This window comes from Accipiter gentilis, chromosome 22 (genome assembly GCF_929443795.1).
Source record: "Accipiter gentilis chromosome 22, bAccGen1.1, whole genome shotgun sequence".
Classification (NCBI taxonomy): domain Eukaryota; kingdom Metazoa; phylum Chordata; class Aves; order Accipitriformes; family Accipitridae; genus Astur; species Astur gentilis.
Genome location: NC_064901.1, coordinates 8,109,201 through 8,130,748, shown reverse-complemented (window position 1 = coordinate 8,130,748; position 21,548 = coordinate 8,109,201). Strand labels below are relative to the sequence as shown.

Genomic DNA, 21,548 nt, shown 5'->3' with positions numbered 1-21,548 from the left:
AACAGTGATGCCACGTTACTTAAACCTGATTCATACAGCCCGATTACACTGAGGTAGGAACTAGGTACAGAAAATACTTTTTTAAATATACAAAGTTTTTGTGTCAGTAAGCATTTGTGAGTACAGTTTTGATCTGGAAAAAACATCGGTGGGATACAGGATTGAGACCTGGTGAGATACAGAGCCAGGGTGGAAAGGGTGTGGGCTGTGCTGTAAATAGAAGGCAAGTTTGGAGGAAGAACAGCATGGTAGAGGGTAACAGACATGATTTGAAGCTCTGTTTTGGGTAAGAAGGTAGGTAAAGCCACAGTACAAGGGTTCAGGTTTATGCTGCTGGACCAAGAAGTACAAAGAACATGCATAAAGCTGGAACTACCATCACTTGTGCAAACTCCATTTAGGAACATTGCTGCAGGTATTAGGACTGTCAAGCAAGAGTATGGCTTGCAGGGGATCAGTTCTCTTCTCCAGGGAGACTGATGAGAACCTGTATGATGAAAACCATGGTGGGGGGCTGGACTAGATCTTTTAAAGCTCCCTTCCAACCCAAACCATTCTGTGATTCTCTATGCCCTGTTTCACTGAATAGTACTCTCAAGGTTCAGGGGGCCTCGGATTTGCAATCCCACTGCTGACGACATACCGCTGCACATCATACATTAAAAAAAAAAAAAAAAAAAAAAAAAGGTTTCTTCACTCAGAAAAGAGTGGAAGATTCTGAGCTTAACACTTTAGGTACTTACTGCAACTCCCAGAGTTGTTTCTGAATTTTACATTAAATAGTTAACACAGTCCAAAACTCATCCTTCCCAGTGGAGCTCCCAGAGCAACCTAAATTTACCAAGTTGTATTAATTTGCTGTCCTAAATAAATTGAAATTGCTTTTTGTACCATGACAACTTCCAGTAAGGGCTGCAACCTACAGCCGTGCATTGGTTAGGACATATGCCTGAGCACTGGAAACATTCACTGTCAGAAGACCAACGAAGATACCAGATCTATTTCTTACAGTTCCTGGGTGAGTTCTTTACTCATAGGCTATTTTATAACTGAAAGAAGTACACAACTTCCTCTGTCATTGGTAGTATGCCTTTCTCAGTCCTGGAAGGAAACTCAGGCCAAGGTCTCCGATTCTGCTTCCAAGGCATGTCAGATTTTACACCCTCACACATCTTAGGCATTTAGATCCTCTCTGACCATGAATCACCTTGTATATATATCTTTTGATAGCATGACTCTTTCTAGCTATACACTTGTCTGACAAGTGCAGTATATAGGAAAAGCAGGTATACAGTCCTGGACTGAAGGTCAGTAAAGTGCAAAGAAGTCTCCATACTGCCAGACCTGCAACCTGGTAGCAAAAGTCTTTTATATTACACCCTCAAGCAGATTGCAAGAAGAACAGGTCTTAGAAGTTGACCTTCATTACCGTTTGTGAAACTATTAATATTGAACCAGCAAGGAACAAGAAAAATCCAAAAGTAAGACCATCCTAACATTCTTAAGAGAAAATACGAACTTTTAAAGTATTTATTTTGCCTTTCAAAATCAATGCCAATAATGAAGAGATATGTAGTAACCAGCCAAAAAACATTTGCATCAAAAGCCAATTACTATACTTTGCTACAGTTTACAAAGTAATTTTGAGGTGGGAAGAGATCAGGAAGAATGGGGAAGGGGTTTTGGCACATATAAAGTAGTATAGTTTCATCAGAACAGTAGTTTCTCCCGTAAGTGTTCTTAATTACTTCTATTTGCATTTCATATTAGTGTTGTCATGCAAGCCTTCTCTTGTAAGCAGTATGGCCCCATACAATACAGATACTTTATTTTTAGCTCCCCTGTTCTGAAGAAGAAAAGTGGTGACAACTTCTTATGCATTGCTTTTAAGCCACATTTCTAATGGGGCAACTATCAATATCGCTACTTAGCTCCACCAGTTTCGTCAGCACTTTCCTTCCTTTCATTATGCTGAAGGGTAAGTCAGCTCCAGAAAGCATCAAAGCCACAAAAATCACAGAAAACTTCTCTGTTGCACCCAAGTGACACAGAAGGCCTGAGCACATTGTCAAAGAAGATCAACTTGTATCTTAAACCACCTGGAAGGTGGAGGCTTAGATCCCCAGCCTAATAAAATCAATCAGAAAAATCTTACTGACTGGCTTTGGTTTGGACCTGGGACACTAAACATAAGTGGTTTTCTTGAGAAGCTGAAGCACAATGTGTTTGAATAGCTTGTGATCAACTGTCATCCAAATATAGATACCAAATATATGAAAACTTCCACTAAACAGTTTATAATTTAAGTAACTTTCCAGTTATATGTGTCTATCAACTGGAGCACTCATTCTTTTGCCCCCTTTGGCTTCAACAGGAATTTTGCCTCTGGCTTCAGCTGAAGGAAGAACAGGTCCTGAAAATTTGCTTCTATGATTAAATCCAAGGTCTTAATCTCTGCTTTGAAGCAAATGCCCACTTTAAATTTAATCTCATTAGGATCAAAATTTCCTTTCCTTTCAATCAAGTTTGGTTAGTGAAGAATCCTTGATCATAAGCCACTTTCATTACCTGAAGGTTATTTATTGTTTCACTATTCTAAAATTTATTTACATTCATCTGTGTCTACATACAAACGAATACTGCGTCCTTACTATTTTTTTGTTACATTCCACAACCAGAGCAGTTGTCTGTAAACGCTAGCAGGGTCAGCTGAACTCTAGCCATCCCAGGATAATGAAGGGGAACAGCACTGCTTTGGCCAGTTCGTTTACTACAGCCAAAAGGAGCAGGTAGCATCACCTCTTGGCTGCCAAGAAGCCTAACCTCACACTGAGGGCACTCTCCTGGAAGCCAGGTGCTGTCAGTTTGAATATACCCTCAGCCTCAGGGTATAACTGAACCTACAGCTGAACTTCATACTGGACCAGTTCCTAAGGCACCAGCATGAGAATCCTGCATAGTTGTTTTTGCTAGCAAATGCTAACTAAAGTTTTCCAGTGTTCACTGAGGTCAGATACGGCCTTTACTACTTAACAGCAATCAGAGTATGGCAGAATGTAAGCAAAGGGATAAGAACTATTTTTCTGCCCTGGTGTATGTGATCAGATTACAAATATGATAAACAATTCTCTGCCAAGTAATACAAGTTAGAGACAACAACAAGTCAAAAGACTGAGAAAAAGACTGGCAAGGTTTAGGAAAATAATGTGAATTAGATGGGAAAACAAAAGTTACTTACTAACTTTGCACTACTTTTAAATTTTTGCTAAGTTTTAAATTAAACAAACTATACCATTAAAATAGTATTTTTTTTAATCAAAACCAAATTCACAATTATGTAGTTTCTGGAATTCTCTGACACTACCCTTGGGTATTTTAATAATATACTACTTGTTCAGAAGAGGAAGATGGGGACAAAACAGCCTTCTCCCATTTAAATATTCTAAACAATGTGAGGTACACAGCTGTGTCCTGTTGAACTAATTCTGGTGAGGACCAGGAGCCAGTTTAGAAACAAAACAAAACTGTCTGGCACAGCATGCCGGTAGCAAATACATCAACAAGGACTTTACTCCCCAATGGTTTGATTTGCTCAAATCTAAACAGAGGCTAGACTAACACATGCAGTTAAGAGATAGTGACCACAATCAGTTGCCTCTGTAAGCCCAAGTATCTGCCAAAAAAAAAAAAGTTTCTGACAATGTAATGCATATGCACCACAGAAACTGTCGGGTATTAGATCACTCAAACTGGGGAAAATATTTCCAGGCTCTAAGAAATTCTTCTGTACGGCAACTGTTAGCTAAATCATCCTAACAGAAAACTACACTTAGTAAGACTGGTAGAATCAGTCACTTGGGTTATCAAAGGCAAAAGAGTCAAAGCACTAATTCAGGAAGCTAAATACAGCTCCTGTTTTGCAAACAACTACCCTAATAACGAAGTGCTATTGAGAAGCATTTTAAAAGATTTGCTGTCATTAAGATGCAATAGTATTTCTAAGTAGCAAAGGAAACTCCAGGTAAGGCAATCCAGGGGAAACCTCTGGCTTCCGACCAGACCACCAAAAGCACCAGGCACATAAAATGGAACCGTGACACATACTTCAACATACTGCCACTGCAGGCAGAGTGCCTGCAGGACCTTGCAAGAGCTTCTGCTTTTGAGCTCCTGCCACCAACGTCCGCAGCTGCCAACAGCTGCTTCTCCCAGCGGCCCCATACTTCTCACCAGCTGAGCCATGGCCGGCTGCCCATGCGAGAGGCAGCAGCAACAGCCCCGCACCCTCCTCTGTGCCTCCCTGCGCCTGCTGCACAAGGGCATTTTCCCAACAGAGCTGAAGGGTTTGCGGTTTTTTCTTCTCCCGGCCATTGCTGAGATTTCAAGGAAGGAAGACATTACTGCTGCGTGATGCGGGGTCTCTTTATTCCTGCTGAATTGTAAGTCTGACGAGCTTAGATGCAAGATATCCCTAATCAAATGAGCAGCTTTTTCCTCAGAAAAGTTTTCTCTTTGGAAAGAAAACCCCCACATATTAATTAAAAACCAACAAGAAGTCCACCCACATCTTTCAAGCTACAAAAGAGCAACTGGAGAGGAAAGACACCTGAAACAATAGGAAAAAATCTGCTTAAAAAAGCCAACTAGGCCCGTCACTAGAAAGTCACCGGCTAGCATACGACCCCCTTGGCCAGCCCTCCTTTCATGAGGGAAAACACGTCCCCTCGGCCAGCCACTGTTCATGAGCAAAAACCTGGCAGCTCTCAGGCTTGGTCTGGGTAGTGCCCAGATGGAATCGGTCGCTCCCCCCGCCCAGCCCCCAGACTCACCGAGATCACCACAGCAGGCTGGCGGCCAGAGCAGAAGCAACACCTCCCAACAGGCACACGGCAAGTCAAGCTGCAGGCCGAGGTAAGGGAGAAGCCTCAGGAAACACCTCAGGGGTGTGTGACCAACAGAGGACAACGTCAGCAGCTCTCCCCCTCCGCCAACACCAAAATGGCTGCAAGCAGGGAGGGCAATGTCTTTCCTGCCCTGCCTACCCATAGCTTGCTGCTGGACTCCTGTGGCCCCGTTCTGTCCCCAGTCCAGAATTGGTCGTTATCACGTTCTCCAGGTGGCACCACCAGGTGAGTCACATCAGCTCTACCCCACCCACAGCAGGTGGGCCACAAGCCTCTGCGCACCAAGCTCATAAAGTCATCCAGAGCTCAAATGGATGCGTATTTCTGCAGATCACGCATGGATTCACGACCCAACGCTTACATGAGCTACCCTTTCCTCCTACAGGTTTCTCAAAACCTCTGTAACTTTCAAGAAAAGCTGAGAGTTGAGAGACAAAAGGAGATGCGAGAAGGAAGTTAGCAAGTCAGCTAGCAGTAATGAATGCTTAAGACTGAACAGAATTCAAAAATCTTTATAATGGTACAAAAAATGTTCAGCTGCAAAAAGCTCCTCTTCAAGTTACACTGAAAACTCCTAAAAATATTAGTTGCATAGCTGATCCTATTTAATTTTTGTCAGAAAGGAACCTGAGGATAGAGCTGCAAATCATTCTCTTACGGTGGTCTGCTCCCTTCAGGTTAAAGGGTCTCCTAATGCATCCAAGTCAAAGACATCCCAAAAGCAAACACTCCTTGATCACCAAGTAAAATATTCATTCTAAGGCATCCAGTATTCTCTGAAGTAGAATGGAGCTTTTCACCTTAAAAGGTTATAAATCTCACCCTGTATCTCGTGATAGAAATGAATAATTCTACAAGCCACGCAATAATTAAGCTAGTGTTATCTTTATTTTTATTTCAAAGACCATCACTTTTCAAAGGATTAACACCATTTGTAAAGAATGGGGCAATACCAATACTTTTGAACTTCACTAAACAGATATAGCTCCCAGTAATACTCGGTTTAAAAGAGGCAACCTTTAACTCACACAGCTAGCACAAGGTTGCTATTAAATTCCTGCCTATAGTCTCAGTTTTACAAATATATATAAAGTCACAGCACTGATCCTTTAGTTTAGAAAGTTTTTAATTCTGTAATAAATCAACTTAAATTAATTTAAAATGAGAGCATCAAAAGTCTCACAGCACTGATAAGATTTAAGTAACAGAACACTATATAGATATTCTCCACATAACTGAAGACAACTGTGTATGTTGTTTGCCTATGAAAATACCAAGTGGTTAAAGTTGATATTTGTTAGAGGTCAATAGCTAACAACCATCAATAGCTTAGGTACCCAACGGAGAACATAAAGTGGAGCCATATGCTTGTAGGAATCAGTTGTTCTCTCTCCTCCAGTTAAGATGGCATGATAGAGATTTACTGTTACTCTGACAATGTTATGTTATAGCACTACATGCTAAAGCAAGAATTGTTCTACTGCCAGATTAAATGCCCTAGCACTGCTCCTAGACACTGTTGGTGCACTAGGATGGCTAAGGGTTGGCCAATGGTTGGCCTCCCCAGTTATTTTGCTTCAGGAAAACTATACCAAATCAGCTGGAACACTGGATGTGACCTTCCAGGAGGAAATATTATCAATACCAAATTCAAGATGTATAGGAATTAATAATTAGGAAATTAAAGATCTCCTAATAAGGTTCTAGATCACAGAAAAGCCAGGCCTCACTGACATCTGTTCAGTCTTGATGTGCATCTAAAGAAATTACACTATAGTTACTGTTCAAGTACACCTCAACAACTTTCAGTTTACTGTCTTCAGCAGACTTTTACAGCACTAAAGTCTGAGGTTCAGTGATTCTTGAAAACAAGGGACTTACAACCTAGACTACTTCACATTGCCTCCTTTTTCATTACTAGGGATCTCACCAGAGTTAAATTAACTTCCTTAAACTCTGCAAATATTCAAAATAGTAGTATTTTGTTGCTACATGTGCATTTTCAGAAAGTCTTAGACGACTTGTCTTACAGGGCCCATTAAGATATCCAGGTAGGAGGACTAAGAAGAAAGCATGTTGTTTTCCATTACCAAATCAGTCAAAATTTGGTTCTATGTTAAAATTAGAAAACAAAGCAATAGATTTTTATGACATTTACAATGCTTTGTAGCTCAAACTATTTATTTTTTAAAATCTATTAATATAAGCCATTTAGTTTGCATAGGACTCAAGGATGTGTATTCTCCAAGTATCAACAAAGCAAGTATTAAATATGGAACTTGAACCTTCATTCATGTTTACCCTTTTAAAACAATTCTGGAGCCTTCTGTTAGTTTTATTCTTTTAAAAAAGTTCTTAAAAAAAAGAACATAAATATGTGTGTGTGTATATACACACACATCCCCACACTCTAGTGAAAACAAGCACAACTAAAAGGTAAAGTCAGTCATATTTTCATACCATGTACTTAATCTGGGAGGAAAAAAGTTACACTCATTTTCCCAGCAGGATTTATGTAGACTACCTTATCTGTGTGTTTAGCCTCCTTACAAAAATACCAGTTGCTTTACTGGGACGCATTTGTTTGAGACACCTTTTATGTGATACGGTAGCTAGAAGGAATAGCAGTGAGCACCATGTGACCACGAAGCTTTCCACTGATTTGAGATGGGGAGCGCTAGAGAAGCGCATAATAATAAGAGTATGCCAGGACAGAGAGTACTATCAGTTTTAAAATAAATCAATTAACACAGAATAGGAGAAATGAACTGCCTCTGATAATGTATCCTCAACCCCACAGAGTTTTTCCACTAGGAAAAATCTACCAACCATCTCCTGGAAAATAAATTCTTCCTTAGGATTTCTAAATCAGGGACGGTTCTTGATCAAGGTTTGTTACACCCTTTTTCAGATGTATTTGATATTAATGTAGACAAGATGCTGGACTACAGTCACCAGTCATCTGCTTAGAACAGTTCCTACAATAAAAAGCAAGATGGGGAGTAAGTCTCTTAACATCAATCCTACCCTAAATGCTAAATGTATTGTTAAACACATTTAGATATCTCTCCCTTCAGGTTCTGAGCACAAGTCCTTTGGGTCTTACTTACACAAGAGAAGTAAATCAGTCCTTTCATAAGCTGAGGTGGTTTTGCTAAATGAAAACATTTATTTCAGCACTATCATTTTCTCCCCATCACTAGTACTACAGCTCTTCTCTTCTAAAAACCAAAACACAGATAAAGGTTTTAGCATGTTATACTCCACAATAAACTAAGATTGTATTAGAGCTTATTGTCAATATTCAATAAATGAAGCCTCACTTATAGCATTTGATCCGCTATGCATTAGTGAACTAAGATGACTGTTAAGATTTCAGTTAAGGAAAATAAGCAAATATTTTTGGTTTTACCATTTCAATTTTAATACAATTCAAAAAAAAAAAAGTAAATGTTATGCATGGCAATGTTTATTAAACAATCACATTTCATTTAAGCATTAAAATGCAGCAGTCTGGAAAAGCTGCCAGAAACAATGTTTGGCTTCAGAGAAGGCGATTATGAAATTACTTCCAATAAAATTCAAATACTCTCTTGTCTGTTGATTAGTTGAATGCTTTAGACTGGAAGGAACAAAAAGTGCAAATCAGCTGAATGTTACTTTCAAAAGTAAAGTCTTAGTGTCCTACAAGCAGTTACTGAAAGGCCTCACCTCAATCTTTATGATAAAGGACAAAATTCTCCAATTTCTATACAATTATAACTTACTGTAACATTTCAAACAACGTAACATTATTACTAAAACAAAATTAATTTCAGAATATAACTGCAGTATTTGCCTACCATGAGCACCTTTTTTTCCTTTTTTTTTTTTTTTTTTTTTAAATCTGATTTCCTTGACATGAGATGGCATGAGATACATTCTCATTGCAAAACTGGAAACTTACATGGAACAATACAGTTACAACCACTTATAGGAACATGTTCTAGCTTAAAGTAATTTATACCTAAATATACTACTTTTACATGAAAATCTAAGATTCATATTGTGGTATTCTGTTTCTGCTGATACACTTTCAGGAAAGTGACTCATCACAGAGTAGCTAAATGTTGACCTGCAGCTAGCCTTTTGCAAAAAGACTGCCCTTTTGTACATCATCTTTATTGGAGAAATTGTAAAGGAATGAACAAGGGTTAATAGATAACATTTGACATATGGGCAAATTTTAAGCATTTAGAAATCAATTTACTTTTTTTTTTATATAATTCAACACAATGATTCATTGGCAGTTGGAAATAAAAACAGAGTATCTTTCTGGCTCCTAAATCACTTGAGAATCACTTCATATACAGAGATAGTGAAAAACAGTGTGATTATCATCTTATAAAGGCTCTAAGAATACGCTTAGCAATTTTCAATTCTTGTAAAAATCTTTAAAAATACTGTGGAAACATGTTCTTATATGTGGGTACTGCTGCTTGAAACTGAACAGTTGGTTGACATCCAGACAACTATTACAATTTTTCAAAAGCAAAGCAGCTTATAAGCATAATAAACAAATGGTCATTTTTCTAAAATTTAGACCTAATTTAGTAATTTGTAGAATGACACTTTCAAACTGTGCAACACAAAATAATGTAGCCAACAGTAACATACAGGTACACCATTTAATATTTATTATATGCATTTTATATACATTATTTTTCAACAGCTGTACTTTTGCTATGTGGTACAATCTTAAAAATTTGCTGATTCATAGTTTGTAAAACAGAAACCTTACAAAACTCATCAAAACTCGCAAACTGATCAGAAAAGTTTTGTGGAAGACTAGAAAAAATACTTTATTGTATTAATCATGCATTACACAAACAAAATCTTTAGTTACACCATAAACTGAAGCACATCTGAAAACAAAATAAAAGCAGGGAATAACTAGTCAAAACACAGCAGATTTATGAATCTTGAATCAACTACTTTTGTATTCTATTTGAAACACAAATAAAAAAAATTTTCACTCCAAAAGTTCTGAAACAGGATTGTTTTTTTGGAGTCAACTCCACTCCAGGTACTTAACCAGAGGAAAAATAATTTCTTGGTTTGCAACTTTAGAATTATCAAATGTCCCATTTTCTCATCTATTTTAGACTGTTCAAAGAGTGCCATAATAGATATACAGGGCCCTTTAACACACTACATAAAAGGATATAAAGACCAACAAAAAGTGAAATAAATAACAATAGGCCATTAGCAAGATGGGTAATCCTTGATAAATAAACTCGTAAATACAGTAAGATGTACAAAATATCACATAGTGATAGGATGCCAAGATTAAATTTTTTTTTTCTTTAAAGAGTTCATTCAGGGGTGTTAACCCCTCTGTGTTTCATTTGAACACATTTTACAGTCCTTTATTTATGAAGACAGTTATGCGATGATGATGAATTAGCATCCTTATGCAAGGACTTTAGCTGAGCTGTATTAGGCAAAAGAAGGGAAGAGTGTGGTTACACGGCAGCGGGTCAGTGAGATCTCTGTGTTTTAGGGTTCTATAATGCAGAAAAACATTATCAATACAATCTTGAGCACTGTTGTGACAGGCTAAATATATAAAAAGACTTATAAAAACTAGAATTTTATCCAAACATTTTGTGCAACTAATGCTAAAATATTTTAAGTTAAATTTCCTTTTCTTTAAAGCAAAATAAAAGTTTAAAAGGGGAATCTGTGGCATTCAACTGATAAACAGAAGATTACTAAGAGATGAAAAGAAAGCTACTCTTGGAGCTCACTTCCCCCCACAAGAGCACCACATTCCTAACCCTAAGGCAGCACACAGAGTCCAAAATAAAAGTCTTTTGTAAGATCAGACTCCACGTTTGCTTAAAGACACCTAAAGAACAGACATACGCTCAGTTCATATCCAGTCAAGGCTACAAATACTGGTTTTCTTTTTTGTACTTCTCCCCGCCCCCCCAATACAGTAATTACAGTTAAATGAATGAGCCTGACATTGTTCAAGATGTGGTGACTTTTCACCAACTTATACCTGCCCCACGTAATAGCCTTCACCCAGGCAGATCAGATGTAGTGTCTTATTGGTAACCTTATCATTGATGGCAGTGACGCATTCCCTCTTTTTTGTCCAAACAGACCTGCTGTTATGATGCAGGTTTGTTCTGCTATGTCACACAAATACTTTGGCAAGGGCATCAGCTCCTGCACTGGCAATATATGCTTTTGATGGGTGAAATGCTACATCGTAAATTGATTCATCCAGCTTTTTCCTATGAGCTGTTATTTCTTGCACACATGTCTTGCTGTCCAAATTCCATAACCTAATGGAACAATCATGGCCTGTTTAGGAAAAAAGGAAAAAAAAGATGAGACAAAGTTAGATTTGTCAGACACTTAGGTGCATCATAAATGCAAAATTTATAGAGTATACAGAATATAAAAACCCCCTTACTTCCAGACATTAAATAGATTCCATTAGGATCTACAGCTAGGCTTGTGACAGCATCCAAGTGAGCAACCATAGAATGGATCATTTTACCTAAAAGCAAAATAAACAGTGAATTTCCTGTGAAGTATTTTTTCTTTTAAATAAAATAACATTCCCATTAAATGCAATATAGAATAACACATTTATTTAGATTCCAATAATATCTGAATGATACAATTCTATTAGAAATTACTAAGTTTCAACTGCAGGCTCTTGTATAAGCATATGGGTAGACAACACACAACTCTCAAAAAAGCCATTCCCATTATAAGCACTCTTTTTAGCCATCTGGCATCTTTACTGGTAGCAATGACAATGAAGGCCAATCCCAAAATGACTGGGTGATAACCTCAATTTTTAGACCCTTTATTAAATGTCCTAATACCTGCCCCAGTAGGACAAAGTGTTGATAAAGCTTTGTAAGAAGAGATTTACTGAGTCATACCAGAGGTCCATCTATCTCTGTCATGGCTAGGAGAGAGGCTATTGGTGATAAACCAGGGAACAAAATAAAAACAAGGCAACTATAACTGATACTTGCCCAGAATACTCTCCAGCTTCTAATAATGGATGTTCACTTATGTCACAAACCAGAGATGTTATCCCTGCATTCAACTACTCTTAATGTATTTCTTTTCAGTGACCTCCATTCCTAGACTTTTAATAACCTCTTTTAGCATCTTATGATGCTTTTTGGAAGGAGTTCCAGAATGTTTAACTGCACATAAGAACAACCACCTCTTTCTCTTTTAAACCTGTCACCTGTTGGGGTTTATCAACTGAACCTCAGATCATATATTGGAAAAGAAAGCAAATAAATCCCTCTAATACCATGAGCAACATGAAGGATATCATCTTTGCCCAGTTGTCTGTTTTCCTGAAGAATCTCAGCCTATTTAGTTTCTAAGATTCTTCCTGAAGAAGCTAAAAGCTACTGAAGATCTCTGACCATCTTTTTAACCATTCCCTGAAGCATTTTAATTTGACTATAGCCCTTTTGAGATAAGGGAGCCTGGAGTAACAGAAAGTACGCATGTGGATACACCAAGAATTCATACAAAGGTATTAACAAGGATTCTTTTTGTTGTTTATTTCTTTCCTTCTTCCTAACATTCATTTTGCTATTCTGACTGCTAAGCAACAAACCGACATTTTCATCCAACCTCTTCTTATAACTCCCGAGGTTTTACCTTGGGTAAGAACACTCAGCCAGTGATTAGTATTTTATATTATAAAGTTTGTTTTTCCTCAGATGCATCATTTCACATTTAGCCATACGGAATTTAATTTGCCTGCTCGTATGTCTATTAAGATCTTCAGTTCTTCCTCATCAGCCTTCATCTTTAATACCCTGAATTAATGAATGTCGGTAACCTGTCAACATACTGTCCCCTGTCCAGATGATTCATATTATGTTTACTTCTATCTTTTGTTTCCTCACTTTGACCCAGTTATTTGTTCATGCAAGATTTTTCTCCTTATTCTACATCTTTGTTTCTTTAAAGGAGTATATTTTAGTTTCAGGACAATCACTGCAATGAGTTTAACGACCACAATTCAAATACATACATTCATGGCAGGTGAGAAGGGGAAAAAATATCTAGCTTTTTACCTTTAAAACCAAAAACCCTAAGAACACCATCCCCCACTCCACCCAAACCAAACCAAGCACACTTAAAACAGGGGGCTTATACATGTGCTTACTTAAAGTCATGACAGACTGTACAGTTTTTCCTTATATCCTTCCTTCCCTTTTTTCCAGATCCATTTCTGTTTTATAAACTTAGTCAGCAACTTAAGTGTAATACAGGATTCCATTACTACAATGAATTTAGGGTTATTTCTTGCCCTAACAGGTACTAAGCAATGTTGTTTACAACTGAGAGTTGAAAAGTGTAACTGATATATGCTTGGAGTTAAAGGCATGGAAATGATGAAGACAGGAGGAAAATGGCAGACATATTCAATAAATTAGCAAAGTGCTAACGTAGGAACACCTTCTTGTCCCTCACAACTCTCTCTGCCTGTTTTGAGAGAGTATTTTCTGACTGCCAAAGTCACAACTGCAACAGATATCACTATTTCATAGAAAAGGTACTGAAGAGGTTTAACATTACAAATACTAGAAGTTCTCTTCTGTGTAAAACTGCATCACTAGGAAGTTTTCTACAAATGGATTTTCCCTATGTACATCCAGATTTACTTTAAACATACTCATACATACATATTAGGTTCTCTTTATCCTTACCCGTTTTGTTGTCAAAAAATTTGATGTGTCTATCTTCATGTGCTGTAATAGTTACAGGAAGCGTGGGATGACTTACTACCTTGTTAATATGATTATTTGATTGTACACCTGAAAATAAAATTAAGAAAAATATTCACCTGCCTTAAAGAAAGGGTTAAGGTTAAAACGTGAATATTGTAGCACTATACTTTAGCTTACTATATTAACTAATATTATATAAATAACATTTTAGGAAGAGCATCAATGAATCTCCTAAGAAATAAGTAATAGCTTCTTGCTTTACAGGGTGGGGCTAAGCCAGGTAGACTGTAGCCAATATACTGTAAGGTTAAAGCTGTACAAGTGGTTTATACACATGAAAGATTCTTGAGAGATACAGCAAACAAACCAAGCAAGTACTGCAGCGCAGCACAAACCAAGTAGAAACAAACTGCGGCACCTGTAATTTATGTTTAGCACACACCTCTTGTACCTCCACATCAAAAAGGATTTAGCTTGGGGAAAGAAAAGAGAGACAGAATCCAAATAACTGAAGTCAACCTAACCTATTAAGATTGTCAGATATATTTATGTTGTATTTCAACTTAAAGAAACAATGACTGGCTTAGGATCTCTTTAGAAGTTTTTAGAATACTTAAAAACCCACTTTCTTATCTTGATATGACAGTGTTTTAAGGCTTGTTCTCTTCATTTCTGTGCTTAATTTTTGTTGATTCCATTTAAGATTCTCTCTTCAAACTACAAAAGTTATTTCTCCAATTTGTCATGTTCTTTCTCACTATCAATGCCAGTTTTTACACAAGCTACCTAAAATATAACTTTTACACAGTTCTGTAACCTGTGCTGAAGTCTTTATATAACCTACTTAATACTCTAAGTAATCACTAAGTCAACTAGACTACTTGGAGAGGAGACGCAAATTCTGCCCTTGCATTATTCTTTCAGATCTTATTACATAGAAAGAAATGACCAGAAACTGGAGGTTTTCCTTATGGAACACTTTCGTAGGTTCAAGAAAAGAAGGGGCCTCTATCTAGAGTCTCATCAGAAACCTTACTCGTTGCAGCAGCATTTCTAATATTAAAAGTTCCACAGGATTGAGTGTTTAATCACAACCTGTGTAGAATTCTACACCAAACTAATGTTCTGCTTAATTCACTTATTTACTTATCTTAATATCCTCCACCTCAAGGCTATATAATGAAAAACGTGTTTTAATATGCAATTCAGACAAATGAATCTTGAGAAAACTTAGCTTAGAGAACAAAAACTGTTGCTTTCACTATCTCTAACCGCTTTCAAATCCTGATAATCCACAATCTTTTCCATCGAGTCTGTTCCAAGCATCTTTAAGCATCTAACCAACTTTCGAATTGCATGATGCAGAAGAGGAGCAAAACTTTTTCATTTACTTCACCATATAATATAACTTTGAAAAAGGCATCTCATCCAAGATGGATATTTAATACAAGAGAGTTGTACTTACCAGATTCTATTTGTGATGAAAGCATTACCACTGACTGGGATGTTTCTAAATCATAGATGACTGTGCTGCCGGTGTTAAAAGATGCCACCATATGAGCAGGGTCACAACCTATAAAGTCAACTGATGTAGGTATTCCATGCTCTAGAAAGAGAGACAAATATCTTTAGAAAGAATGAAACACTTCTAAAATTCTTGACAGTTTAAACATTTAGTTTGTTTTATATTCCTACTTTAAAGAAGAAATTCACTCCCTTCTTTAAAATAATGCTACAGCACCAGGATTACTTTACTAAGAGATCTTTTCCCTTTGGTCCTCTTACCTAAGTTTTGATAAATGGAGATAACGAGCCTGGACGTATCATCAGCTGCCTCGTAACAGATTTTTCAAAACCACTGCAAAAACTTACCTTTCTCTCCATTGTAAGTGCAAATACAGGGCATTTTTTCTGGTGGGTTCCATAATCTAATAGTGCCATCTGCTGAACAAGATAGTAAGTGATTCTTTACACTGCTGTAAGCAAGACCCCAGACTGCATCTGTGTGAGCAATTAATGTGCCAGCTAGAACGTTTGGCTCTGGAAAAAAACAAAAGTTCAGAAATGAAACCTTTTTAGTGAAGAAACATTAAATAAGTATTTCTTGTACCTCAACATAAATTAAATTCCACATAAAACTGTGGAACAGCACTTCCTGTAAGCAACAGCTAGAATATTACACAGGAGGTCATTTTGCACAACCACTGCCATCTTTCTCAAAAAAAACCCCCAACCCAACAAAAAAACACCCCCCACCAAACCAAACCAACAAAACAACCCCACAACGATGTCCCTTCTTCCAGAATGATACACATTTTTTACCACCTCCTCTCTGAGGCAGTTGCTTCTTCCCTCCAAATTCACCATCTTAAAGATGCTTAGTCACAGCCCTTCCTCTGTACAAGGTGCAAACACACCTAACAAAATCAGCTTTCCACTTTAAAACTGACACTTAATGCTGTTTTTACTCAGCGTACTCTGTTGACACAGGGGCATGCTCTAAAACTCTCAAGCACCCTAATAATTAAACCAAGATTATTTCTGTTGTGGAACGGGGAAACACATTCTTATTTTCTTCTCCCTGATACTTTATAGTTGTCTTTTATAGAGGGGTTTTTAATCTATTCTCTACCAGGCTTTGAGTAGAGAAATGAGAGGAAAAAGATAAATGGAAAGGAATAAAGCCAGATAAATCACTAAAATTTAGTTTTGCAGAAAATTAAAAACTAGTTGGTCTGTTCCATAAGCTCACTAATTACACTGACACAAGGGAGAGAGGAAGAATTATTGACTCTGTCCCATTCAAACTTCTGACTCTGTCCCATTCAAACTTCAGTGAACCACGGAACTGCACCCTTAGACAGTAAACACAAAATGCTGATTGCCATCAATGGCAGGAGAATGATGCACAGTTTTCCAAGCAGTTAACAGCTCTTTAATTTTAGAGACATTGGTTATGGGAACCAAAATGCCAATCAGAAACATAAGACACAGAATTTGATTACACTTATCTTAGTTTTCTGAGAAATTCCTATTAGAAGAAATAAATAATCATTCAAAAATTTTGAATTTTGGTTCAAAGTAGTAAGCATGCTTTTTAAAAAATAAGAGTTATGATTAATTTTTTTTCTTTACCATTTAAACCTCAGAAATTGCCAGTCTTCCTATTACAGTTCTACACAAAGTACGTCACCAATGCAAGTGGGAATAAATAATTAACGTTTGCCACAGACAAAAAAGTTGAAAACACACAATTTAGTTGACAAATGGCCGCTACGTTTCACAAAAACTCTAGAAAACAGATTAGCATTGAGCAGAAAATTAATGTTGAAGACAATGGTCATAAGTTGTTAATCTTTTAAAAGGTACTTACCATAGGTATCATATGGATCCACATTAGGGCTAGGCATGTTCCACCACTGGATGGTTGCATCAATACCACCACTGAAACACTGTTCTCCATTGGAACTAATTGCCAATGACAATACAGGTCCACTATTGGGAGACAGAGAAAAGTAAGTTTATTGATACTGCCTGCAGGATAGAAGTGAAAATCTGGCTACCTACTTTAAAAAAAAAGTTGGATTGGATTAAGTAGTTAAAAATATATTCAAACTCCAAAGAAATAATTCTGTTAAAATCTTTAAGTCTCAACAAGTGATGCCTTGTTAAGATATCCTCTGTTAAAATATTCATAACAAATTAACTAAACCTATCCAAATTCAAGCAATTCAAAGAACACCACCTTATTTCTCAGGAGCAACAGTAATTTCACCTACAAACAGTGAGTTTTTACAGTGCACCTACACCAATCTAATAGCTAGCTGTGCTAGAGGTGGTTGTAGCCTCCCCCACCCCCAACTATTTTCTCATCCTATTTTAGGAACTGACAGTAACCTATGCCCCAGTAAACTGGTTCAGAAAAATGATCCTAGAAAGAGTACTTTTTGGCCAAGGTTAGACTTTTACTGGTTTAACTTTGTCAACCTGTTTGCTGTGATACCAGACAAGCACAAGCTATAGCCCGAAGGAAGGAGCAGGTCTGCTCCTTTGGATACACTACTGTAAAACCGTATCCCCAAAATTAGATGCCTGGCTCATTTGACAGGCCATGCTCAGGATATAAGGAGTCTATCAGTTGTTTAAGTGCAGATGAAAAAACCAGAATTACATATTTGAAGATGGTGAAAAGGAAGACTATTGGTTGAATCCATCTATGTATTTGGCAAAGGGAAGAATGAAGCTGAGCTGAAAAGGAATGTTGCTCAAAGCCTGCCTGAGGGGAAAAATAGTAAAATTACTTTGTTACCAGTCTCACTGGAAGTCACAGGGTGGGGATTGGCTCTCTATCAAAACATCCCCAATCCTTAGCTTTTGGTATTCAGTAACAAAAGCCTAAATATTAGCCCAAATTTAGAAAAAGAAAGAGCTCTGAAGAATTCAATTGGTCAGTGACCTTCTATCACTCAAAAGACCACTTGTATTTAAACATGAGGACAAATTAGTCACCCAGTCCTAGGGAAGTGTGTTTTATGCTTTAGCTAATAAGAGCAAAAATAGGACATTACGTTCTATCAAGTAAGCGGCTTAATAGAAGGAGGTAGGTGATGATAGTATGTGTAGCTTTCCTAATACAAACTAAATTTTTTTTTTTCTTTTTTTTTTTCCGAGGCCAACACAGGAAGTGTAATCCCCTTCCACATTTAATCAAAGAGCTCTCATGAAGCTTACCTGCTAACTGAGTTGGAGACTGGATCTTTAGTTATATAAGCAAAGTACACTCAAACTACTGTGACTGGCTATGGACTGCGCATTTTGTCTTGCCTTCTTATTGGAAGGAAGCAGAATTCAAAATTAGCACCTGAAACTCAGGCAGTAATAAAGCAGTTAATATGTGTTGAAAAATCACTAAGAGTTTTATGAATCCCAGCTCAACTTGCAAGTTTTATTAACATTGTTTAATTCAGGTTAGCTCAATGTCACCATATGCCACAACAAAGATCCTTCCTTGTTTCAGACTAGTTTGTGCAATCTACTTTCCCAGCACCTTGGGCTGGACTGCAATCAGAAATGAGAATATATGTTATAGCGTGTAATGAACCACCATCTGCACACAAAGCAGGCAAACTTGAGATTGGAAAGGAAGAAGCCTGGGTTGACATTGCAAGAGAACTGACTGTAGCTATCAGAACTTTACGCAGGTATTAATCAACTTTTTGATTACAATTATTTCACTGGTTTCCAACTTCCCCCAGCCCTGACAGGCATATGCGTGAATTAATACCCATGCCCTATCTACTACTGTGGCCTACCCTGGCAATGAAATTTTAGCTCTTATTCTTGTTCAAGGCCCTAAAAAATCCAGAATCCTCCTAGTCACTTGCTCAATCTCCTGATTTTTCACTTACTGAATCTGCATTCAATGGGGGTTTTTTTTGGTCCTGATGATTGCATTTGTACTTTTAATTTCTTAGACCTGTATCTGAAGATACTAGGTAAGACTAATAAATTCTACCTTATTTATCTTCTTCACATATTATATCCATAGTACAAGACATGGACATGACTCAGATGATTTCATTATCACCTTCTACAATCTCTCCTTTCCATTGCAACTAACCACATTTGCCACTTCCTCTTCTTGTGCTGTGTCCTGGTTTCAGCTCGGATAGAGTTAACTGTCTTCCTAGTACCTGGTACGGTGCTATGTTTTGAGTTCAGTATGAGAAGAACGTTGTTAACACACTGATGTTTTCAGTTGTTGCTAAGTAGTGTTTAGTCTAAAGTCAAGGATTTTTCAGCTTCTCAAGCCCAGCCAGCGAGAAAGCTGGAGTGGCACAAGAAGCTGGCACAGGACACAGCCAGGGCAGCTGACCCAAACTGGCCAACAGGGTATTCCATACCATGGGACGTCACATCTAGTATAGGAACTGGGAAGTGGGGGAGGGAATCACTGCTCGGGGACTAACTTGGTGTCGATTGGCAGGTGGTGAGCAATTGCACTGTGCATCATTTGTATATTCCAATCATTTCATTATTACTGCTGTCACTTTATTAGTGTTATCACTACCATTATTAATGTCTTCTTTTTTTGTTCCATTAAACCGTTCTTATATCAACCCATGAATTTTACTACTTTTCCCGATTTTCTCCCCCATCCCACTGCAGGGAGGGTGGGGAGTGAGTGAGCAGCTGTGTGGTGCTTAGTTGCTGGCTGGGGTTAAACCACAATAGTCTGTGCAGTTCATGACAGGGACTCAGTATTGACCTGTTTTTACAAAGTTTAAGGGACCTTGTCTCTACAGTGTAAAAATAGAATACATCTGTGGCTTTTACACTTAAGTATCTTATGAATCCATGACATAACAATGCATTTATCAAGCGTTAATTATGTCAAACACTTACATGTGGGCCCTAAATGTGTAGATGGGTTCTACATCTAAAGAGGCACTCCTGAAAGAGAAAGGAAGAGTTATTACATTACATGAAATCTCTGCTGAAAAACTCTGATAACATTTAAGAGTTTAATCAATTTCAAAGGCATTTAAAACACAATTGATGTTTTATAAAAACCCATATACTTGCTTTTTGGCAGGAACCGTTTTCTGCAGATTCCAAAGTTTTAGAGTATGGTCCTCAGAGGCTGTAACCAGCACAGGCTCTACAGGATGAAAAGCTAATGCCCGCACTCCATCAAAATGACTGCGTAGCGTATACTTAGGGTTCCATGTCTTTCGGAAGGCATCTTTATTAGCTGGCAGCTTAAAAAAAAGAAAAGGAAAGGAGTAATTTTATCTTGGGTTTAAAAATATGTATAATATATATCTCCCCGTATTTTAGGAAAAGAGGCTATTTTTGATTCAGCTAATATACGTTCAATCTTAAGTTTGCATTTATCTATTGATCTGTCTATATGCATCTATAACTCCCTATCTGGCATACAAGGTAGTCTGCAAATTTTTCTATTTTAATAGTTTCTTTCATCCCAGAGTGGAATAGAGTACAATGCTGAATACACAGACAATAAGCCTTGATTTTCAAAAACTGGTTTTAATCCTTTTGTGCAATGATACTTTAATTCTTCTTCCCCGAAGAAAGATAAAGATCTGTTTCCTTGCTTATCATGTTGTCTACACCCAAGGAAGAGATTACAACTGTCAAAAGCTCATTTATCACTTAAACACAATAAAAATAAGCTTCAGGTACCTAGTGAGTAATCTTCCTCAGATAAGTAACTTGACTGAAAATGACAGGAAACATATGTAATACCTGAATACTTCTACATGCGAAGGTATGTACGCAGAAATAGTAAACCAAATTTCAATACACATTTGTGATGATGTTAAACATAACATTACATATGAATATATTTAAAACTCATTAAAGACTTTAAAACATATTTACGAGACAATAACTTAGTTGCTATACATTTATATATCGTGAACATCCAATTCATACTTGTAACCTATTGACTGTTAGGCTAAAATACAAAAGTTACAGCTGCTTAATATTAATTATAGGTAACTCAGATGAATTACCAGAAAACTTCAAACTCTTCTAGTGACCGCAAGAGACTAATTTAGAGCTTTGAATACCATCTATATTATGCAGAGAACAGACCCTTAAAAGACTACATCCCGTTTGTCCTAAGCCTCCATCATAAGGAGAAATACATATGCAGGTACTTCTCTCTTCCCCTCAAGTAATTATAAAGGGAGTTTAGAAAACTGACTTTAATTAGATGACCAAAATTAGAAAACTAAGAATGAATGGAAACTAATCCTATCCTCTGCCTTACATACTATCTGCTCACCATGCAATGGTTAAAGCATGTTTCTTAACTGTAGGCCAGAATCTCTCAGTATCCCAAGAT

At 37.3% G+C, this 21,548-nt stretch overlaps 1 protein-coding gene across 3 annotated transcripts in view; it reads right to left on the bottom strand.

The window, feature by feature from the left end:
- Positions 1-9,557: 9,557 nt before the first annotated feature.
- STRN3 (striatin 3) overlaps positions 9,558-21,548 on the bottom strand; it is a 67,986-nt gene continuing 55,995 nt past the window's right edge. For all 3 annotated transcript variants that reach the window (XM_049825089.1, XM_049825090.1, XM_049825091.1), the window contains 8 exons: positions 20,261-20,436; positions 20,081-20,128; positions 17,049-17,170; positions 15,548-15,715; positions 15,141-15,281; positions 13,655-13,762; positions 11,371-11,457; positions 9,558-11,258 (listed from right to left, as the gene is read on the bottom strand). In XM_049825089.1, the coding sequence (XP_049681046.1) occupies positions 11,089-11,258; positions 11,371-11,457; positions 13,655-13,762; positions 15,141-15,281; positions 15,548-15,715; positions 17,049-17,170; positions 20,081-20,128; positions 20,261-20,436 (1,020 nt within the window). In that variant the 3' untranslated portion in view covers positions 9,558-11,088. The remainder of the gene's footprint in view (positions 11,259-11,370; positions 11,458-13,654; positions 13,763-15,140; positions 15,282-15,547; positions 15,716-17,048; positions 17,171-20,080; positions 20,129-20,260; positions 20,437-21,548) is intronic.